The 23051-nt window shown below is 39.8% G+C and overlaps 1 protein-coding gene and 1 long non-coding RNA gene across 2 annotated transcripts in view; one reads left to right on the top strand and one right to left on the bottom strand.

Moving 5' to 3' along the window:
• Positions 1 to 23051, top strand: part of LOC113628806 (uncharacterized) — a 199566-nt gene that overhangs the window by 33804 nt on the left and 142711 nt on the right. The gene's annotated exons all lie outside the window — the stretch shown is intronic.
• TRMT9B (tRNA methyltransferase 9B (putative)) lies at positions 1524 to 22428 on the bottom strand. Its single transcript, XM_027122731.1, has 4 exons — positions 21335 to 22428; positions 17003 to 17157; positions 9516 to 9689; positions 1524 to 3974 (listed from the first exon to the last, which is right to left on the bottom strand). Exons 2-4 carry the CDS (start codon positions 17154 to 17156, stop codon positions 2941 to 2943), a joined length of 1362 nt encoding a protein of 453 aa, XP_026978532.1. The 5' UTR covers position 17157; positions 21335 to 22428; the 3' UTR covers positions 1524 to 2940.

Below are 23051 nucleotides of genomic sequence, written 5' to 3' on the forward strand. Positions count from 1 at the left end.
TCCCCTCCACTTCAGAGAGTGGGACTCTGCAGTGATGCCAACAAGTAAAGGGGAATGAACAGGAGAGACACTCCTTGATCCAGTACTAGTAACGGAGTCTAAGTTTTCAAAGTATGTACTTCAGACAGATTAGCAAAATCTATAATAGAGCAAGTTAAGGCCGACTGAATACTCACAAATAACCTGTGTATGTTTAAACTCACTTATTTGTATTTCCTTTTAAGGACAGTCCTAATATGAACATAATTTATTTTAAATGATCAAGATATTTACATTAGGTTGGGTCTTCAAGGGCATATATATCATGTATATATGAAGTATATGGGTATACCATATCCATATATATCCATGGAGACTTATACATATATATGTATGTATATATCTCCAAAGGCAGACGTTAGATTTAAGAGTGCTTTGCACATGAATACCAAAGAGATATTATCAACCACAAAGTCAAATATATGCATACGAAATAACGTCTGGATGAATAGAATTCTTGTGCTCGGCAGATGAAGGGCGAAAGATCGCTATTATTAGTGTTTTTTAAATTTACAGCCCTGTCAAAATTATGTGAAAATATTCCTCTCTAAAGAACTAGAGAGTCATTTTATACAAAGTGGGGTGTGTGTGTGTGTCTGTGTGTGTGTGTGTGTGTGTGTGTGTGTGTGTGTGTGTGTGTAGGGAGTTGCTCATATAGGTTTGTTCAAAGCTTTTCTGGAGCCATCTAATAAACTTGAGTTCCATGTAAGTGGTGGGCTACCACCAGAAAGCCCTGACTTGAAACAGATTTCTAGCAGCAAGGCTGGGATTAAAGATGCATGTGACAACAGGCTTCAAGGAGAGGAAAAATCCACTCATAATAAAAAGGTCATCAAGCCTTAATTGTAAGAATGTCTCTGACTCTGAGAACATTTCTTTCCACCAAAAACCCCCACTAACACTCATGACTTAATGTCCTCATTTAAGAAATGGAAGACATTAAATTAAATTTTAATTTATATTCCACTTTTATGTCTGTTTTCATCGTCCCTCTGATGCAAACTGTGTGCCGAACAATATAAATCGTAGATCTCATTTCCACCCGACAACCTCATCAAACGAAAAGGTGATGATGCAATCTTATTTCGAAGCCAAGAGAGAGTAATAAACACCAGTACTTTTCAGATGCACATTAAAAATAATCCTTTAGGACTTCCCTGGTGGTGCAGTGGTTAAGAATCTGCCTGCCAATGTAGGGGACAGGGGTTCGAGCCCTGGTCCGGGAAGATCCCACGTGCCGTGGAGCAACTAAGCCCGTGCACCACAACTACTGACCCTGCGCTCTAGAGCCTGCAAGCCACAACTGCTGAGCCCACGTGCTACAACTACTGAAGCCCACGAGCCTACAGCCCGTGCTCCACAACAAGAGAAGCCACTGCAATGAGAAGCCCGCACACCACAATGAAGAGTAGCCCCTGCTTGCTGCAACTAGAGAAAGCCCATGTGCAGCAATGAAGATCCAATGCAGCTGAAAATAAATAAATTAAATAAATTTTTTTAAAAAGTCCTTTACATTTCTTTGAAAGTAGCATCATTATTTTAAGTTAGAGGACAATCACCAAATGGAAAAATAAACCCAACACAAATGAAATCTTACACTATTTCAGTATTTTCAGTGGAAAACAAAACAAGAATTGGGTTTCCTCTGCGTTTACAGTGGCCCATACAGTAAAAAGCCTTTTGTCAAGTGTTGATTCTCTCCTCATTAAGGAACTGCCTGAAACTGTATTCTTGGGTCAACTTACTTTTGCTTCTCCTAATTATATCTGTGTCTCAGAATCCACGACATGGATTTAAACAGACCCATGGTTAAGTGTAAACAGATGTGGTGACCAGACAGTGCCCAGCTATTCGTTTGTCTATAAAGTGGCAAAAATTGAACCTTTAATTAATAGGACTTGATTCTACCTAAATCCCTAATATAACTATTAAAATGTAGTCCCTTTCAGTAAGATAAATGCCCAGATATTATTTTTAAAGATCCAACAATCAGTCCTCCACCAAGTCTGAATATCTTGTACCTTAATGATCTGTTTGTTTTGAGAACCAATAAAAAGCACTGTTTCAACCAGATTCTCATTTCCTAAGTATCCCTTCAATGCATAAGTAAAGCATCATTCCAGATGAGAACTCATTAGTCAATCTTGGTCTTGCCGTAACTGGATATTCCTGCTTCTAATAAGGTTGGAAGAATACCACCTGGTTAACTTGCAACAACTTCCCGGTGCCCACGTACTCCACTCTCTACATGCTGACAGTGCCTTTAAAGCCTCTGAGCAACATCAAAAACCTTATTATTTACTTATCGTGAAGCAAGTTCGCTTATCATCTAGAAAAGTTCTCGGAACCCTTCTTGTCTCTCTCCACCATCTCTCACCTTTCTGAAGACTTTAAATAGAAGCAAGGCCTTGGCAACGAAATAATTTATCACATGGTTCAAATTACATTTGTGCCCTGGTACGAGTTTGCCTATTATCTTGCACACAGATCTAAATTATAACCAGAGAAGTAGGAATTACCCCCTTCCTATATACAAATGATGTTTTTAAAAGGTATACTTAAAAGCAGAATCTTTTGAAGTCACTATATAATACTGAAAAACAGTATACATGTATTGTTATAGTGATTCAGCTGTATTGAAGTTCATGTTATATTGCTTCTTCAGATCTCTTATATTAACATTTAACCACAAATACTCTTTGTCAGATGCTTCAGATGCCAAGCACTGTGCTTGTCTATAGACTAAAAAGATGATGAATTCATAGTCTCTATAGACCAAAATATAAATGGATTCAATACAGACCAAATGACGAAATTGGATGTCCACTCAGGGGACCATATCACAGACCCAGTGAGAAGAATGGGGTTCATCTTTTGGAGGAGATGTCTGAAATGATCCGATCAATCACAGCTTTCCTTCTTCTCTGCAATGATACACCAGTTGCCATGATCATTCCCAGAGCTCAGAATATGGAGCTCCGACACACTGTCCTTCAGCAGGCCATAGAGCTCGCCTTCTCGAAACACGTGGTAATAGCGCATAAAGGCACCAGATTCCAAAATGTCAGGCTGTTGTTCTTCGACAGAAATGGTGTCACCTGGGTTGGAATCTTTGGAATCAGCTGCAGAAATCCTCCTCCATATTTTACTAGCAGAAGGGGTACCCTCTTCTAAGTTACCTGCATCCGTACAATTCTCCCTGGTGTTGGTGCTACCCAGAAAATTCCCATCTCCATTTCTCCTCACGCCTCTTGGATGGTCTCCATTTAGGTGTTTGTGTGTGGCGGGCGCTCTCAGCCATTCCAGGTGTTTCTGAGAAGTCTCCACAAACACTTCCTCATCTAAATGTTGCTCTCCTGTCGAAAATGGCTCTGGATGATCTAAGTCGAAACTTGAGCGTCTTGAAGGCTGGGTGGATATCGCGCTATTGGCCCAACTTTCTGTGTTTTTCAAGGGTCTCATTTTTTCAATTTGCTTCCTCAGAGTTGATTCATCCAAAGATCTAGAGGAAAACCAGGAACGAAAAGATTTCCCCAGCGTGTTATAGAATCCGTTTTCTTCCTCGCCTTCCTTGGAAATATTTGCACAGCAGGTGCCAGCTAGAGCAGAGTCACGGTCCACGCTGCGGGACCGCCTCGAATCACAGCGCCCCTTAAAACAAACGGGACAGCGACACGCAGAGCAGGGAGGGGGGTAGGGATGGCTTCTTTCTGGATGCCCGCACTGCTTCTTTCTCCCAGGCTGGCTGGATTCCGAGAGGGGCTGGGAGCACAAGGCTTTGTTCCATGGAACAAGCACGTCTTGCTTCTCAAAGTGCCGGTTCTTCTGTTCCATGGCCCAAACATAAATCATCAGCTGGCCTCCAGGAACTAAGACCCTGGCCATTTCCTTTATTGCTCTGATTCTTCTTTGTTTTGTAGAAAAATGATGTATGACTGAAAAAGAAGAAACTAGATCTCAGTGGGTATATACACACGTAAACCTACACGTTTATAGGCTAGTATTTTCCATATAAAAATGATGCATCTTTTTTCCTAAATAAAGACTTTTATTAGAATTATATCACAACTGTTTTCTGGGTGGAAGAATGGTAAAGAGAGAGGTATGCTTTCTTTTTTAAAATTTTATATTGGACATATATACACTACCAAACGTAAGGTAGATAGCTAGTGGGAAGCAGCCGCATAGCACAGGGAGATCAGCTCGGTGCTTTGTGACCGCCTGGAGGGGTGGGATAGGGAGGGTGGGAGGGAGGGAGATGCAAGAGGGAAGAGATATGGGGACATATGGATATGTATAACTGATTCACTTTGTTATGAAGCAGAAACTAACACACCATTGTAAAGCAATTATACTCCAATAAAGATGTAAAAAAATAAATAAATAAAATAAAGTTCAAAAAAGAATTTTATATTGGAGTATGGTTGATCAACAATATTGTGTTCGTTTCAGGTGTACAGCAAAGTGATTATACATATACATGTATCTATTCTTTTTCAAATTCTTTTCCCATCTAGGTTATCTATTACAGAATGTTGAGCAGAGTTCCCTGTGCTATACAATAGGTCCTTGCTGGTCATCTATCTTAAAACATGGCAGCGTGTACATGTCAATCCCGAACTCCCTAACTATTCCTTCTCCCCACCCTTCCCTGCCCCGGTAACCAGAAGTACATTCTCTAAATCTGTGAGTCTGTTTCTGTTTTGTAAATAAGTTCATTTGTATCATTTTTTTAAAAAATTCTACACATAAGTGATATCACATATTTGTCTTTGACTGACTTCACTTAGTATGATGCACTTTTGACATGTAGTAATGATTGCTTATAGTTTATAATAATGTTAATATAATATGAAATTGTGTATACTTAAGAGAAAGCAGCTTATAGGTCATCATTTTACTTGCAGTCTTTGCAAAGTTAAAGTGAGAGTCAAGCAGGACTGCCTGTATCTAGTCTTAGGTGGGTTATTAGGCATATTTTTATCAAACAGTATATAGAAAGCACTGGTCTATTAGCTTCTAGAGTTTAATGACACTGTGTCAAGAGAAAACATCAAATTATTTTTCCACACATATGCCTATCACTTATCTCAGGTAGGAAATTAGCACTCAGGAAAGTCTGGACACTACTGCTCAGATATGAGTAGTGAGGGAACAGAGAAGATTAAACAGCTCCTGTAAGCTCAGCATAATCCAGACGTTAGTAATGGTTTCAGGCAAATACATCTCTTTAGTTTACCTGCCACAGAGAGATAGTAAATGCCTAAAATGAGATGATTATATGGCTAAAGGTGTCAAAGGAAGATTATAGGAGAGGCACACTTTGTATTGTTCCCAATCAGGTTTGCTCTCCTATCAGCAGTGCACAAACCCTTGTTTCTCTTACTGTACCATGCAGCAGTGCGAGAGGTATTAGGTTCAAATGCATTTAAAGAACAGGACACCACTGTATTTTGTCCTAGATCTACCAGTGACCAGCCTTGTGATCTCTGACCAATTACTTTACTTCACTAGGTGTCAGGCTGTTCTCCCCAATCCCCATCGCCAAAGAAAGGGCCCTTTATAATGGTCAGTTTGAAAGCTTACACTTCTCGAAGTAGTGTCGTGGTCAATGAGCTAAAAGGGGGCAGAGAAGTCAGGACTGAGTAAGGCTTAGGACAGTACTAACGTTCACATCTATGACTACTCCTGGCCGTTAGTGTCCCCCATAACTTGCACCTCATTCGCTCTGGAACTTCCATGGGTGTGTTTTCTAAATGCAGGTGGTCCTCGTCATCTGTGGATTCTGTATCTGCAAATTTGCCTACTTGCTAAAATTGTCTTGTGACTTCAGAACTCAGTATGCTTAGCATTTTCGTAGTCATTCCTTGACATGCATAGAACAGCCAAAAAGTTGAGCCTCCCAAGGCACACGTTCCCAGCTGGGGTCCAGCGAGGAGATGCTCTGCCTTCCTGTCTCAGCTCTGGTGCTGTCAACAAGTGTCCTTTTCACAGTCTGTTTCGTGCCGTGTGTTTTCGCATTTTGGTGTTTTGTTGGTGGTCTCTCTGTTGACGATCCCTCACAGCCCTGCCCCAGCACCGGGTGGAAGTGCTGTCTAGGGTTCGTAAGCCGTAAGGCTGCGATGTGTCTTACAGAGAAAATATGTGAGTTAGATGAGCTCCTTTTGGGTGTTATAGTGCTGCTGGCATGAGTTCAAAAATAAGTCATCTTTAAACAGAAACACACATAAAACAAGATGAGGTGTTGATTAGTTGACAAAAGTATTGTGACCAGAGGCTTACAAGAACCTAATCCTATATTTCCCCTGGGAGCAATGGTTCAGTATTTGTTAATTCAGTGTTCATGGGACATTACAGAACATAACCACGGTGAATAATGAGAATTGACTGTATTCTTGTGTTTTGGCCATTAAACAAAAAACGCTATTAAACCAGGACTATTTTAATACAGTAATTTCTTTTTATCAGATTTATAGGTCTTCAACATTTCAGGATTCTTGGCTTCAGAAGTTGGTTTTTTATAAAAAAAAATATTTATTTATGTATTTGGCTGTGCCGGGTCTTAGTTGCAGCATGCAGGATCTTTAGTTGCAGCATGTGGAATCTAGTTCCCCAGGGATGAAACCCGGGGCCCCTGCAGTGGGAGCGCGGAGTCTTAGCCACTGGACCACCAGGGAAGTCCCCAGAAGTTTTGTTTTTAAGGAAGAACATCTTTATATTTTTCATTCCTGAAATATTTGTTATGCGATAATCCATTTTAATACCATAATCTCACCCAGGAAATATCCGAATCTTTCATATTATATTTTATATTTATATTTAACATATAATACTAAGTAACTTTTAAGCCAAATGCTTTTGAAAAAGAAAAAATTTACAAATGAAGTTTTCATTACATATAAAATGTATTATACGTGCCTATGCATACATGTTCTATTAAGAAACATTGTAAATGTAACCCAAATGGGACCTAAACATATATTTATATGAATTTTATCAATGTCAGGAAACTGTGTTGAATTTTAAAGGATAAAAATGTCCCCTGTTGTTTAAAAATCATAATCACAATTTAAAGGCAAAAGTAGTACTCAGTATATGTATCCTGTAGGATAGGGTGTTGAATTGAACAAGTGGGTAGGTAGAATTCAATGACTGGACTCCAGAATCAGAAATTACACAAGGTCATCTTTAAAGTCCTGTTATATCTTGGGATTTTATGATGTATTGTTATTTAATTTTTCAAGGGTGTTTGTCTCATCTAACTGGAAGCATTCAGAATCCGTGGGCTTAGCATAAAGCAGAATTTTTCAACCTCAGCATTGTTGGCATTTGTAAACAAGCTAGATGATTCTTTCTTGTGGGAGCTGGGGAGGCAGCAACTAGATGACAGCAGCACATACACATAACCAGTTGTGACAACCAAAAATGTCTCCAGACGTTGACAGGCATCGCCTGAGGGTGGGGGGCCGTGTAACCGCGAGTTGCGAACCACTGGCACGGATAGTTGGTTGACACTATTTCAACAGATGAACAAATTTTTATAAAATTTTGGTCATACTATACTTTTTTTTAACATCTTTATTGGAGTATGATTGCTTTACAATGGTGTGTTAGTTTCTGCTGCATAACAAAGTGAATCAGCTCTCCAGACACATGTCGTACTATTCTAAAAGTAAGCAGAAAGACTGTTTCTTTTTGTAATCTGTGAGTAAAACATAAGGAATGTATAATTAGGTATGATGTGTACTGTCTCATTATTAAGTGACATGGAAAACTATATATTTAAAACTATATTTCTTCATGTTAAGCAAGAAATGCCAACATACAGAATTCTAAATAGCGAAGTAAATATATATGGACATAGGAGAGATGGTTTATTGAAAGTTCTCATAATATAGTTCTAAATGTAAAATCTAATTGGAAATTGACTGCACCACGTTAATTTATAGTTACAGTTCATAAAAACACACGCTGGGTTTCCACCTAAGGAAGCATTTTTCATTGGAAGATGGCAACCAGGTGTGCTCCATTTCCTCTGTGGGCAGGAGACTTAAACTGAAAGAAAAGAAAGACTTAACCATGTACAACATGGAGCATTTCCCCAAAGTAAGAAAGTTGGTCAGTAACCCCACGCCTGCAACAGTGGTTCAGCAGCACAGGCTCTTTGTAGGTAGCCAGCTGTATAGACTCTACAACTAAAGTAAACAATAGAAGAGCAAAAAAATACACTTCTCTGACCTCCCTCCAATTTCTGGTTCTTTAGGTGGCATGACCAAACCAAAAATTCTTCCTACTAAAGATTCAGAGCATTGTATAGTGTTGCTTGGTTCAACAAGAATCCCTTCTCTTAATGCTTAAAACCAAATGGACTTAACAGTTTCAAACGCAAAGAAGTAGGGCTGTCAAAGAGCAGGTTTCCATGGCAACCACCTCCTGCCAGTCCTAACTAGTTCCAAGGTTATGGCATCCAAGCCGGCATCCCCTCACTATGCAAAGATACAGGCCCCAGCTAATGGTGGAAATACCGATTTCTCATCTAGTCCAGGACAGAGCAAACAGTCTTATTCCATATGTTTATCTGCAGTCAGTTTTATATAGATTCACCTTGCTTTGATAAAGCTTGTTATATTCAAATACATTAATTTTTTTAAAGTGTGTTGGAGGAAATAATTTGCCCTGCAAAAGATTTTTCACTTTGGGAAAGGATTTGCCACGAGATTTCCTTAAGTAACATGATTCCCCAGCATACTTAAACATGACTAACACACTAAGTTTCAGGACTATATGTATTGAGTAAAATGACCCTTACCTGTGTATATTTCAAGCATGGATTTTGCTGTTTCTTTTCGTTTTTGGCATGTATATCTTATGGGCACACTTGTTGGGGGAATATGAGGAATGTATTCCATAGATTTATGAACAGTCTCTGGCAGTAAGAGAGCAGAGTGGCACTATAAAAGCAATGCAATCTGGGACCAGGTGGGACCATCTTCCCCAGCGACTTTTGTACAGTGAGTGGCAGGTTGGTGACACATCCTTCCAGTGACATTCAGTGCCTTAGTCCCACAATATTCTGCTAATAAAGGGCACACCTGTGGCCTGGAAAAGGTAATATGACTTCTAAAGATCTACTTCACGTTGAAAGAATCTGGCTTCATTTCAATAGAACAAAGTACTATTTTCAATGAGTACAATTCCTCCAATACTTTCTTACTCGTAAGTGAAAGAAATTGGAATGAGTCATCAAAAAGAAGAAAACAACAGTTTGAGGGTTGAACTAGTAAAAACAATCATATGTACCACCATAAGTACATTTGAACTTAGTTAAATAGTTCAGTTGCAATATTTTTAAAAATTAGATAAAATGAATTACATAGATCTTGCTACAAAGAATGGATGTTGAGTTGTGAGAGCAGCCTCAACCAGGTAACGTTATTCTCATGGTGAAGAGTGAATGCGTGACGGGGCTGCCTTACCTCCTATGGAGATGATGGCGTCGAAGCCCTGATCCCTAAAGGGGAGATTAAGGTTGTCACATACCATGACTTCACATCCTCTACTCCGGGCAATCTCTACCAATGGCGCACAGTAGTCACAGCCCAGGGTATGTACCTGGCTGTTCACTTTAAGATACTTTCCAGTTCCACAACCTGTAAGAGAAAAACCTGTGTTACACGCTATCCTTAATGGAAAGTGGAACATTGTCGGTTACTTTGTCTTATCACAGGGAATAGAAATAACTTGATACAGGCAAACCTCGGAGATGCTGCGGGTTCCATTCCAGACCATTGCAATAAAGCGAATGTCACAATGAAGCGAGTCACATGACTCTTTTGGCTTCTCAGTGCATTTAAAAGTTACGTTTACACTATACTGTGGTCTGTTCAGTGTCCAACGGCATTATGTCTACAAAAACAATGTACATACCTTAATTTTAAAACAGTGTATTGCTAAAAAATGTTAACCATCATCTGAGCCTTCAGCAAGTCATAATGTTTTTGCTGGTGGAGGGTTTGAAATACTGTGAGAGTTACCAAAATGTGACACAGAGACGCGAAGTGAGCAAATGGTGTTGGAAAAATAGCACCAATAGACTGGCTCAGTGCAGGGTTGCCACAAACCTTTAGTTGGTACAAAACACAATACCGAATCTGGGAAGTGCAATAAAATGAGGTCTGCCTGTATTAACTAACCAAGACAGAACACAACATGGATTGAAGGTACACACAAAAACAAAAAGAAAAGCCTTCAGGGAGCACATACATGTTTTTATATAGGAGATAAGAGGAAACGAAAATGGGAAAAAGAAATATTATTTATTGTATATTTAATGAGGTCATGTCCATAGGGCTTTCTTAACAGAATAGCACAATCAAGAAATGTCAGCTGGCCTCCAGCAGAGAATAATAGTTCCCTAGGATCCTAGTGACAAGGTCCAGTCTCTTTACAAAAGTTACCTTCACACACATATTTCATTATGTTTAGGTCTACATGTTCTGGGCATTTATTCTTGTGTTATCTTGCCAAACCTTCATCACTTGCTGGCTATATAAAACAGACTACTGTCAACAACTTTTCAATGGGTATAGATAAAATAACTTACACAATAAAACAGGCCTTTCAAAAATTTAAAATTTGAATGAAAAAAGGATTTCAGCATCTTTTTATCCAATCTGTTGTCAGTGCTAGGTTTTAAATGATCTCTATTAACTCTGAATACAACTCTGACAAAGAACTATTTTTTCTTAAATAGACCATTTTAAAAAAAATATTTATTTGTTTACTTGGCTGCACCGGGTCTTAGTTGTGGCACACGGGATCTTTAGTTGCGTCATGCAGGATCTAGTTCCCTGACCAGGGATTGAACGCGGGCCCCCTGCATTGGGAGCTCGGAGTCTTAACCACTGGACCACCAGGAAAGTCCCTTAAATAGACCATTTTTGACATTCACTTTCTGGTGGCAGAGACCCAAGTAATTCAAGATTTACACAGCCCAAAGATTTAGATCAGTCAGATCTCACAGATATTATGGTGAAGAAGGTAGTAACATAAAGGAATAATCATCTTGAAACAAAGCCTTCTGTGATCTAGTACCTAGTATTTTATTCTACCACAGACATATCATCTATTTATTTTTTCAGAAATATTTAAAGATGTCATTAGAGTTGATATCCCTACCTGCTGGCATTAGCTCTAAATTTTTTTGCCTGAAAAATATCTACCACTATTCAAAGATGATTAGTTTGCTGCTTTAGAAATACATCTCAACACTCTTTGATAACTCCTCCTTAATAGGTGCTATTCAAAATTATGAGACACTAAAAGCAGAATTAAAATTCATTGATGCCAGCTGAGACAGTGGAGAGCTTGTGAATAAAAAATAAGATTTCCAGCTTCATTATTTCAATGTAAATGATTGAGGTCTTGGAAATATTTTAGATCTCGTAGCCACTGTTTCTAAGAATGCTTTTGCAAAAAAGGATCCAATATTTGAGGGCAATCATGGGGAAGATATAATTCACAAAGTATTTTAAAATTGAAATCCCGAACATTTCAAAGACGATGCTCATATTTTAAGAAAAATCATCTTGTAAATTTTTTTGCTGTTTTGAACTGGCTCAGGGGATACATTTAGAGAAATGAAAGGGAAAATTACTTCAAAGATACTAATAAAAACAGGTTCATAGAACATTGGAGCTAGAGGGACTTGTTCAGAGAGCATATGGTAACAATGAGGAAACTGAGGTCTTTTCAGATTTCATCATCTCCTGAAACGTTCCCAGTGCCCCTGATACCTTTGATATCCTGTATTTGTTTCTCTCTTTTTTTTTTTATTTGCAGCCATGCCGCGAGGCTTGTGGGATCTCAGTTCCCCGACTAGGGACTGAACCCGGGGCCACGGCAGTGAAAGCACCGAGTCCTAACCACTGGACTGCCAGGGAAGTCCCCTGTATTCATTTCTAATGGCATTCATTTTTAAGGATAGTAATGGAACTCCTGAATATGATGCAATTATCCATTTTCAAAGTGCAGACACCGAGATGCTAGAGAGGGGAGATTTTATCCTAATGAGGAAATCAAGAATACTGCCAAGGCTAGTCCCTCATTATCTTAAACATGCAAGAAATAAATCAGAACATTTTTGGTACTGCAGCTCCTGTACACAGCAGTCATGCTCCTTTACAAAATCTCAGTGATAACCTTCTGTAGTTCTGCAGAGATACCGTAGCAAGTGTCTGCATTGCTTCTGTTCCCCTCTATTTTGTATTCTGCACCTCACTACAACTAAGGAAGAAAACAGATAATTGCCTCAATTCAACAAGATATTTTGGCCCATGGTGGGCGAGTATTTGCTAGAAATAATTAATCTGAATGTTCCCTCTGAAGTTTGCAGAAAGAACTACATTTTATAAATTAAGAGTTTTTTGCTAAGACCTTATCTGAAAGAGAATTCTCTTTTGCTATGGGAAAAGGAAGAATATAGCCTATTTACTTCTCCTTTTATGTACATCTTTTGAAGTCAGAGATGAGGCAATATGTTTTATTCTGCCGGCCTGGTGCCTGCCCTTTAGTAGGAGCTCTAAATGTGTATTGACTCAGAGAAGGAATGGTAATTAGAGAATAACTTAGCAAATGAAGTCTGACCATAGACTATGGGAATAAATAATTGAGAGTTAAAAGGCAAGAAGAATTTTAATTCTTGAAAAATTAATTTTAGTTATGTATACAAAAATAAACATTTCAATACTATTAGGATAGTTGTCTCTGATGTCACGTGAAAAGGTCACCTTGCTCAAAAAAGAATCTAGTTCTAGTCTTTATTCTGCTTCCTAAACTAATCCAAGTAAAGCCCTCAAACCACAGAACACCTTCCATGTATCATCTTCTTTTTTTTTTTAAATGTTACAGTCCATTTTTATTCATAATTGATTAGTTTAATACTTGCTTGAATTGAGAGAAATATGGGTTTCATATATATATAGGGATAAGGTTATAATAAAATGGTTTGGTTAACCAAATGTGGTTCAGTTTTATTTTTTATTTTATTTTATTTTATTTTATTTTTTTGCGGTACGCGGGCCTGTCACTGTTGTGGCCTCTCCCGTTGCGGAGCACAGGCTCCGGACGCGCAGGCTCAGCGGCCATGGCTCACGGGCCCAGCCGCTCCGCGGCACGTGGGATCTTCCCAGACCGGGGCATGAACCCGTGTCCCCCGCATCGGCAGGCGGACTCTCAATCACTGCGCCACCAGAGAAGCCCATTTTATTTCATTAAAAAAAATTTTTTTTGGAGTACAGTTGATTTACAATGTTGTGTTACTTTCTGCTGCACAGCAAAGTGAATTAGTTATACATATACATATATCCACTCTTTTTTTTTTTAGATTCTTTTCCCTTATGGGCCATTACAGAGTATTGAGTAGAGTTCTCTGTGCTATAGAGCAGGGTCTTATTATTCATCTATTTTATATATAGTAATGTGTATATGTCAGTCCCAAACTGAAGTTTATCCCTGGCATGCACCATCTTCTAATGGCCTTAAATTACTAGCCCATTTCAGGAAAAGGTATTGCCTTAATTGCAAAGATCGCAGGATTTCCTGAGGGTCCTTTGCATTTCTGCTGTCTTTGAATCATCAACGCTCTTTATATTTAAACTACAGTTCCTGCTCACTTCATTCCTGATACCTGCCCTGAAGAGTTAGGTTCCATCAGGAGCCATTATCACACATCTCAGCAGATCAGCTGGGAGTGGGGTGACGAGCTTAATAAAATTTAGCCAATAAAACAATCGCACCACTAAAATAGCGAAGCCGCTAGATAATTCCTGTATGGGCAACTGGAACCCGATTACCTCTGCCTGTTTTTTACCTATGCAAAGTTTTATTAGTCAGTAATTATAAATTGCTAATCTAATAACCAGTCAGATTAAACTGTTGATGATTTTACCTAAGTGGAAAACCTAGAAAGAAAAAATATTTCCTTTTGGAGATAGTCACATTGTTCTACTTCCTTTTTTTTCTACTAATCCCTTTGGGCTTCTTTCTTTCCTTTTCATTGATTTCTTCTTCATTTCAATTTTATTTTAAAACTTGTCTTTCACTGTATAATCAAAATATTCTTATTTACTTATTGAGTGGTAAAAAGTGTAAAGAGTACAAAAATCAAAAGATACAAATGGGTAAAATAATATTTACTAGATATATTTATTGATTTGCACAGTGGTACTTAAAGAATATTATTTGTGCCATAATTTGTAGTAGCAAAATGTAGCAAACAACATACATATCTGTTGGTATGGTGTTATCAGCATAGAAGGCTATGCAGCTTTTAATAGTTAGCAGCTCTATGAGAACAAACACGGAGTGAACTCAGTATATTAAAAGAAACGAGCTAGGTGTATAGCATTTTGTGTAACATACTAATTTGTGTAATTGAAAAAGGGGAATCCACCCATGCACACACTTATATGCACAAATATGCTTATATTTATGTGAAATACCTCAAGAAGGTTATACAAGAAGCTAAGAGCATGGTGCCTCTGATGGGGGTTACTTGGTGCTGGAAGACTGGGATGAGAGAATATTTTTCACTGTACATTTTTTTTTGTACCTTGTTGTTAAGCCATTTAAATGGATTACCTATCAGAAATATTTTAGGGGCTCCCCTGGTGGCGCAGTGGTTGAGAGTCCGCCTGCCGATGCAGGGGACACGGGTTCGTGCCCCCGTCTGGGAAGATCCCACATGCCGCGGAGCAGCGGCTGGGCCCGTGAGCCATGGCCACTGAGCCTGCGCGTCCGGAGCCTGTGCTCCGCAATGGGAGAGGCCACAGCAGTGAGAGGCCCGCGTACCGCAAAAAAAAAAAAAAAATGTTAGGCAATTTGTATTCCCCCCATTTTTGAACTGTTTGTTCATATGGTTTCATCATTTTGCAGGGGGTTGTTGGTCTTTTTCATACTGACTTTGAAGAAGGCTCCACGGAGTAAGAAAATCGTCTATTTTTCTATCAGATATATTGCAGATATTTTTACCTAGTTTGTTTTTGGTTTTTTACTTCATTTATATATTTGTCTAGAAATTTGCCTTGTAGAACCTTTTAAGTTTTATGTTGTCAAAAATACCAGTGCAATTAATCCTCATTACTCACAGACTCTGTATCTGCCTCTTCACCTAATTGCTAAAATTTATTTGCAGGGCCCAAGTCTGTACTGGCAGTGCATGCGTGTAAAGCTTTAAACAGAAACACACATGAAACAAGGTTAGGTATTGATCAATTGACAAAAATATTGTGACCACAGGCTCCTAGGAACCTAATCCAGTATTTCCCCTAGGGCAATAACTCAGTATTCACTAATTCAGGGTTCACGGAAACTTTATAGAAGCTAACTACTGTGGATAATGACAATCAACTGTATTTTATTTTATGAGTTCTCCCTTTTTTTGTGTCATACATTGAGAGGCCTTTTGCTTTTGAGAATTTTTTTTTAATTATATAGTCATCATCTAGTCCTTTAATGAATTCATTTTCTTATACTTAAATCTTTGCTCCATTTGGAATTTTTGGTGTAAGGTATGAGAAAGTAGCATATATATTCTGTTGTCCCCAAACCTTTTCCTCCCAGCTGATTTAAGATTCTGGTACTTTGCTTATATTATGAGTGGTAAGAGTTCCAAACTTACTGCATTTTATGAAACCAGATTTTTTTTTAAAGTTGACATGATAGAGATGTTTTTAAAGACTCTCCACTTCTACGTGACATGTACCCCTTCCCCAAATTCTACCCTGCTCGCACCATCTTTAACAAGCCAAAAGCCCTGGGCACATCTGTTTCTCTTACCAAAATTTAGAGTGAATGTCAAATTAGACGGAACTTGTAACTGTAGACTTACGATTCTTACGGTGCCGTATGCATGTAATTGCTAGAAAGCAGTTTTGAGCGGGCATGCTCCAAATAGGAATCCTACCATGTCTTAAAACTTAATCTTAGATCTCCTGGGCTGTGATTTACCACTTCTAGATTCCAAAAGATACTGAGCCAAAGTCCTCCAAGCAAATCATTATGTGCTTGATTATGAAGATATGATCTAATTAAAGATATGCTCTAATAATAAGAATAGTTAAGGGAAAGGATCCATGAGATTCATAAGAGGTTACAGGACCTCTTCTATAATCTCACAATTCTGGCTCTTCTGTAGAAGGCGTGAGAGCTACTCAGCGTAACCCGCCAAAACACTGTATTCACGAATGTGAATGTCTCTAAGTTAATTATTTTTTTAAATCATTCAGTGTTTTTTAAAGTATTTTTAAAATTAATTAATTTATTTTTTGGCTGTGTTGGGTCTTCGTTGCTGCGTGAGGGCTTTCTCTAGTTGCGGCGAGCGGGGGCTACTCTTCGTTGCGGTGCGCAGGCTTCTCATCGCGGTGGCTTCTCTTGTTGCAGAGCACAGGCTTTAGGTGCACGGGCTTCAGTACTTGTGGCACGTGGGCTCAGTAGTTGTGGCTTGCGGGCTGTAGCGCGCAGGCTCAGTAGCTGTGGCGCACGGGCTTAGTTGCTCCGCGGCATGTGGGACTTCCCGGACCAGGGCTCGAACCCGTGTCCCCTGCACTGGCAGGCGGATTCTTAACCACTGCGCCACCAGGGAAGTCCACTCTGAATTTAAAATGGTCAGTTTCACAAGCGGCCATTTCAATCCTGATTTATTCAAGCAACGTCAGGTTGATTTTTGTGGGAGGACGTGCACGAAGGCTCTGAAAAAATTGCCACTGTCTATATGTAGATTTGAGGGGCTTTTCTACTTTCTGGCTTGACTGTATGAATTTCTGCTATCAAGTGAATATTCCAGGTGCTGACATGCCAAGGACACAATTTCAGACTTCTGGTTAGAACAGAAATGAAAAGTGAATCTGAAAAGGAAAGGCATGACGGAATATATTTCAGATTACGTGGCACCGCCCCAGGTTACCTATGTCAGCGATGAGGCTGCCAGGCTTCTGGTCCTGGAGGAACTGGCGGACACGAGGCCAGGCTTTGCTCTGCAAGTCGCTGAAGTAAGGAGCGGTGCTCTCATACACATCGTGCACATGCTGCTTCTCCAGCTGGGCGGCTGCATGATCCATCCTGGGGAAAACAGGTCCACGCCAAGGAATGCAGTTCAGAGTAGGCACCAGAGATGGCTGATGGGGATGCAGATTTCCTAAAACTGGGAACTTACAACTGCCAAGATTGTGTCGCTTTTATACTTCTGTTTTTCTGGCCATGCCACGCGGCATGTGGGATCTTAGTTCCCTGACCAGGGATCAGAACCACAGCCCCTGCACTGGAAGCACGGAGCCTTAACCAGTGTACCACCAGGGAAGTCCCTGTTTTTATACTTTCTTATAAGCTGCAAAGAACACAGCCTTCACTGGAACCTCACCAGAGTTGTCAAAAGGCTAGCAAATTCATCCTTCTTACCTGCAAATCTTCAGAAAACAGTCATTTGGGAATGAGCTAATTATAGTATGTTTCTCTGAAAGATCAATTCTTTCAGAGAAAGGTTCACTTTGGATAAAATCGTTCTATTGGATGCTAAATAGATTTTAAAATTGCATAGCATGTCACTCAGCACTCCAATCCAATCACAAAGCCCGATTGATTCTACCTTTTTAATTTTTTTGGATTCCAACCATTTCTCTATATCCTACTGATTCTGTTTTAGAAAAGGTCCTCATTTCTTGCCTGAATTGCTTCAACAGGCTGTAAACAGTTTTGTTTGTTTGTTTGTTTGCCCTTCAATCCCTTTCCTTCAATTATGCCACAATTGTTTTTCTACAACATAAGTCTTACTGTGTTGCTTCCTATCTTAGACTTCTTCAAAGGCATTTTATAGCTTGTCTGATCAAGTTCAGGTATTTCAGGGGGCATACAAGGTTCTTTTTGATCCGGCCTCCATTTTCCTCTTGAAGCCATTTCTCACTGCCCTTCCCCAGCATCAGATGCACCTGTAATACTCAGTGATCGTGGCTTCTCAGGCATGACACAGCCCGTGTCATCCAGGGGCTGGACGGGTGCTGTGCGTTACCAGGAGAACTCCTGTTCATCCTTGGCATAGGCATTGCCTCCTCCAGGAAGACTTCCCTGACTTCTATGCAGGATAAGGGCAATCAGAAAGGAGTGGGCAGAGTACAAGAGCAGCTCTTAGAGACCTCTGCTTATTCGGGGTTTGATCTTTTAATTATTGTGACATGTGAGTGAGGAGTAGTATCCCAGGGAAGGGCTCAGAATGTGGCTTTTTACCAATCAATATGAAAGTATTTTTAATCTCTGAAGAACCCATTTGACCCTACTCGTGCGTACCAGCTAGCTCAGTCCTGCCCCTTGTACTCCTGTTGCATCCCATGCATCCTCTACAGATTACCAAGGGCCGTAACAGTCTGTTAGATATTTTTCTCTAGCACTGGCTGGAAGATCCTAGGTAATGAGGACTTATCTTACTTAACGCTGAATCCTCAGTAGTTAGCACACAGCAGACCTTCAAAAAATGAACAAACAAGCAAGCAAACAAGCAGAATGGACTCTGAGTACAGAGGGTAACATTGGCTTTGGTAGAAGAGAGTAACCTGGGGAGTGTGGGAAGAGAGGGGACCCTACACCCACAAGCTTGTAGATGGGAATATGGTAAGAGAAGGTATTGTCCTTGCACAGCCTCTGTGTTCCCTCCATACGCCCACCCCCTCATTACTCCCAGTCTAGGAAGTAGGAAGCACTTGGGTAAGGTGGCATCTGACTAGTTACTCCACTGTAAAGTGCCTACCCCTCCGCCACCCCTCCCCAGCTTTCTATTTAAGAAATATGAGAGATACTTTGAGACCATATAAATATCCTATTTCTCTTCATCTCACTCACCACTTTTAGCATACAATCCATTGATGCCTCTTTCTAATTGAAGTATAGTTGATTTAAAATATTGTATTAGCTTCAGGTGTACAACATAGTGATTCAATATTTTTATAGATTATACTCCATTTAAAGTTATTACAAAGTAATGACTGTATTTCCCTGTGCTGTACAATGTAAACTTGTTGCGTATCTATTTTATACGTAGTAGCTTATATCTCTTAATTCCATAACCCTCTTTTGCCCCTCCCCTTTCCCCCACTGGTAACCACTAGTTTGCTCTCTATATCTGTGAGTCTGTTTCTGTTTTGTTACATACATTCATTTGTTTTATTTTTTAGATTCCACATGTAAGTGAAATCATATGGTGTTTGTCTTTCTCTTTCTGACTTATGTCACTAAGCATAATATTCTCTAGGTCCATCCACGTTGCTGCAAATGGCAGAATTTCATTCTTTTTTTATGGCTGAGTGATACTATCACCAAATGATAATATTCTAATTCCATCATTCCCTCAACTGTGAGGAAGAGCTTTTCAGGATTTACTCTTAAAACAAACTAGCAGTAGGTTATCCCTAATTACTACGGACCTGCCCACAGTCCCTGCAAAAAATCTGGCAAACTCCTGACAGAGTACAAATCTCATTTGTGATGTCTGACAAAACCTCCACCCAAACTGAAACAGCTTATGTTGCGCCCTCAACTAGAATTTACAAAGTAAACATATGGCTGGCTATAACTGCCTACACATGAGAAAAACCCAAACACTGAGCGCTTTTCTCTTTAATCAAAATCTCAGTAGACTTAAGTCTGTTTAAAACTTTCCCCCCTCAAGGAATCAATCAGGCAATACAGTCTTGAGAACTGTAAAACAAATAAATTTTAATACTTTATTGCACTTGCCAATGTTAAGTGGCAATCAACATAAACTCGATTCCCCTCCATCTGGCTCCAACTACAAGCTCAGAATCTGTAGTATCTGAACAACACCCCATGGAGACCTTTCTCTAAGTCTTCCCCCCAAGTTGCCCTCCTTCTACTATAAACAAGTAGCCTCAAAGAGCTATTATAAAGTGTGTGAACAATATAAATCCATTTTGTTTATTTTACACTTAAGATTATATTCTGCAGAATATATAGCTGACCATGAAATTGATTTGTAGAGTTGGGGCCATCTAATATGACATTTTCAACAGTCTGTGGGTTTAAATTTCCTGCAGTATACACATATGCAAATTCCTTGTGAATCCGGTAATATGACTAAGCTAGTAAGACTAGTGCTAAAGTAGTAACGTAGGGTTCAAGCTGGAGCTAGGCAGGTAGGGTTTGGTTTAGCCAGGCGTCTTAATCTGTGTGCTGACAAATTGCAGGCCTTAGAGCTGATGCCTTGTTGGTGAGTCATGAAAGAAGAGAAAGTAATTTGAAAGGGACAGAGAAGTCAGAACGTAATGCACCAAAAACTTGAAGAACTATTTTGGACTTTAAGTGCAATGGAAAGTGGTTCCTTGGAAAACAGGAAAGAGGAGAGAACGTGACAGGAAGTTAATAGGAGAGGTCAGTGGCTTGGTGTGTTTTCCATGGAGAGAGGAGCAAAGAGAGAAACGTCAGCATTCTTGCTTCTAGCCACAGGGTGGTCAGTAACAGGTCACAGATGTTTGTTTTTCCTGTTCTGGGCATGTAACTAGGGTAACACTTGTCTACCCAGCTTGATTCAGGCAAAGCCATGGGGCTTGCTTTGACCATTACATGTGATCAGAGAAGATGTGAATCACTTCTGGGCAGAAGCTCTGTGAGCCAGCGTGTGTCTCTGTGATCGTGGAAACATCAGCCCAGGTCCCTGAGTGACTCCCCTTTATGGATGGACAGTGTACATGTTTTAAGCCAAAAACAAGGGAACAAACAGCTCATCATAAAGGATCTTGATTATCTATCTAGATAATGAAAAAGTAAAAACTATTAATCATATTCTGTTAGAAGATAACTTGTTACCATGTGAGTTTGTCCTGTCTTTTCTTTATAAATACTAATACTTTTTACTGTAGATAGAACAAAATTGGGAGAAAACAGAATACGGTTCTATATCCCACTTTTTTAAACTTAATTTAATATTGTGAGCCAGGGAAGGAAAGGAGAGAGGCAGGGAGAAAGGACAGTAATACCTGTGGACCTGAAAGCGTGAAGGCATCAAGGTATTGCTGGAAGCGGTTTCTGTCAACTTGTGTGTGTGTGTATTTAACAGTAAGACATTAGTTTGAAAAAGAAGAGAATCTGTCAAAGGTAGTAGTGAAAAATAATTTTGGAGATCTAAGATTCGAGGGAATACTTAATCTCTCCCCAAGCCTGAGCCCAAGCACTTATGACCATTATTTACAATCCCAGACATTTCAGAGATTAAATACTTTTTAAAATTTCTGCTTACCCACTCTTCCTTTGAGGAACTGCACCTCTCTTTGGACTTCGAGTGATGCTGGAGCCTGCCAGTCACGTAGGACAGGGGTGGACACATGACCTAATCTAGGACAATCATTCTCTCTCCCCTGGGAAACTGACAAGAGGTAGTTGAAGTCAGATCACTAAAGAAATGTCCTCCAGTTTCTCCTAAGTCTTACCTTTGCTGAGGTTTGGTTTGCAGCTCTTCTGTTCTATCAGCTACTTAGTATACTCCCAACAAATCCATCCTCGTTTGTTTTGATGTTTGCAGGCAAAGCACTTTATTTCAGACTTGAATTCATCTTCACGATCACCACGTGGACATCAGGGGGTGTCACAGTGGAAGAGATGCGCTGTGGCCACCAGAGTCCCAAGAGGACTTGCCACACATAGATGAAAGGACTCCTGTTGGAGCCCTCTGGCAACAGAACATGGTGGGATGCAATGTCCTATTGGAACCCATGCTAGACTAAGAGAAGATCAGAGCTGTTGTCATAGTGCTGCCATCTTTGCCACCTGTCCGCCACAACCTAGTATCTGAGCTGTTCTTACGGCTTTCTAGTTGGTCTCTCTGTCCCCCTTGCCTTCCTCCCACTTCTCACACCCGTCACTCTAATATATCCGTAATGCTGGGAGGTTGCAATACTCCTTTTCAATCACTATTCACTTGGTGGAGACACCATACCCTCCTATAGTAAAAGGCAACTGCAAAGACCACGTTGCATACGTGCTATGCTTAGCCTGATGGCTGTAACTTGTAATTTCCCTCCATGAACCCAGGAAAAGCAGTTTAGAACCTCTAGTTCATGCCGATGCTGGATAATTTTCCTATAATGTGCATTTGATAATCTCCCCTCTCTGTTGAAAACCCTTCAGGAGACCTCTGTGAGATGACGCTTTCACTCCTCCATCTGGCATTCAAAAACCTCCATGACCTGGTCCCAGTCCAGCTTTCCAGCCATGTCCTATAACTGCCACAGCTCAAATTCTCAGCTCTACCCAAAGACCTCTACTCACCTTTCCCTGAGTGGGGCTTGTTTATAGCTCGTCGTTCAGGTCTTTGCTGAAGCCAGCAGGCTGTTCTTTCTCATCTGAAATGCTTCCCTTCCAAAATCTTACCTTCAAAGTCTAGCTCAGCCTCTTTCTCCTCCATAAATACTTTAAGGATAGCTATCCATAAAAGTAATAATTTCTCTCCGTATTTCTATATACTGCATATTTATTGTCACTATCACTCTTAGAGCATTTCTCCTGATACTGTCTTGAACTCTCAACTTTGTATATGTTCCCAACTAGATTAGAAGCTCCTGGAGGGCAGAACTGAAATTTGATCTTTCTTTTATATATATCATAGTGCCTTCACTCAATAATTAACTGTAGAACTAATGAATCAGTGAGCTGTTTCCTTAGCTCCCTATGCAAGACAACAGTGCTTTCCTCCAGATAAACTGGCCCTCAGATATTCAGTCATAAATCATTAATCCCCTGGTAGGAGTCAAGAGGCACTCAGGAAGCAGGGCTAAGACGGAGCTTTCCCGGTTGTGTTTTGTGTTTCATAATTTCCTTCCCTTGCAGAGGCCTGTTTCAGAGATACACCCTAGACACACAATAGTCACATTTTTATAACTAAAAACAAATATAAATAACTGTAAACTGTTCTCTTGTTATAAATGCCACAGAAGACACAGTAGTTAAAAAAAGAGAAT

The sequence above is a fragment of the Aethalodelphis obliquidens genome, unplaced genomic scaffold (assembly GCF_003676395.1).
Source record: "Aethalodelphis obliquidens isolate GAN/ISIS:26980383/991018 unplaced genomic scaffold, ASM367639v1 scaffold25, whole genome shotgun sequence".
NCBI lineage: Eukaryota > Metazoa > Chordata > Mammalia > Artiodactyla > Delphinidae > Aethalodelphis > Aethalodelphis obliquidens.

What these genes read in the sequence shown, in the direction of transcription:
- TRMT9B (XM_027122731.1), bottom strand. Translation starts at nt 17,156, where the DNA reads ATGGATCATGCAGCCGCCCAGCTGGAGAAGCAGCATGTGCACGATGTG. An exon ending in CAGCCTCATCGCTGACATAG is followed by an intron (nt 9,690 to 17,002) that starts GTAACCTGGGGC and finishes TTTCTCTTACAG; the next exon opens with GTTGTGGAACTGGAAAGTAT. An exon ending in CGCCATCATCTCCATAGGAG is followed by an intron (nt 3,975 to 9,515) that starts GTAAGGCAGCCC and finishes CTTCTTTTTCAG; the next exon opens with TCATACATCATTTTTCTACA.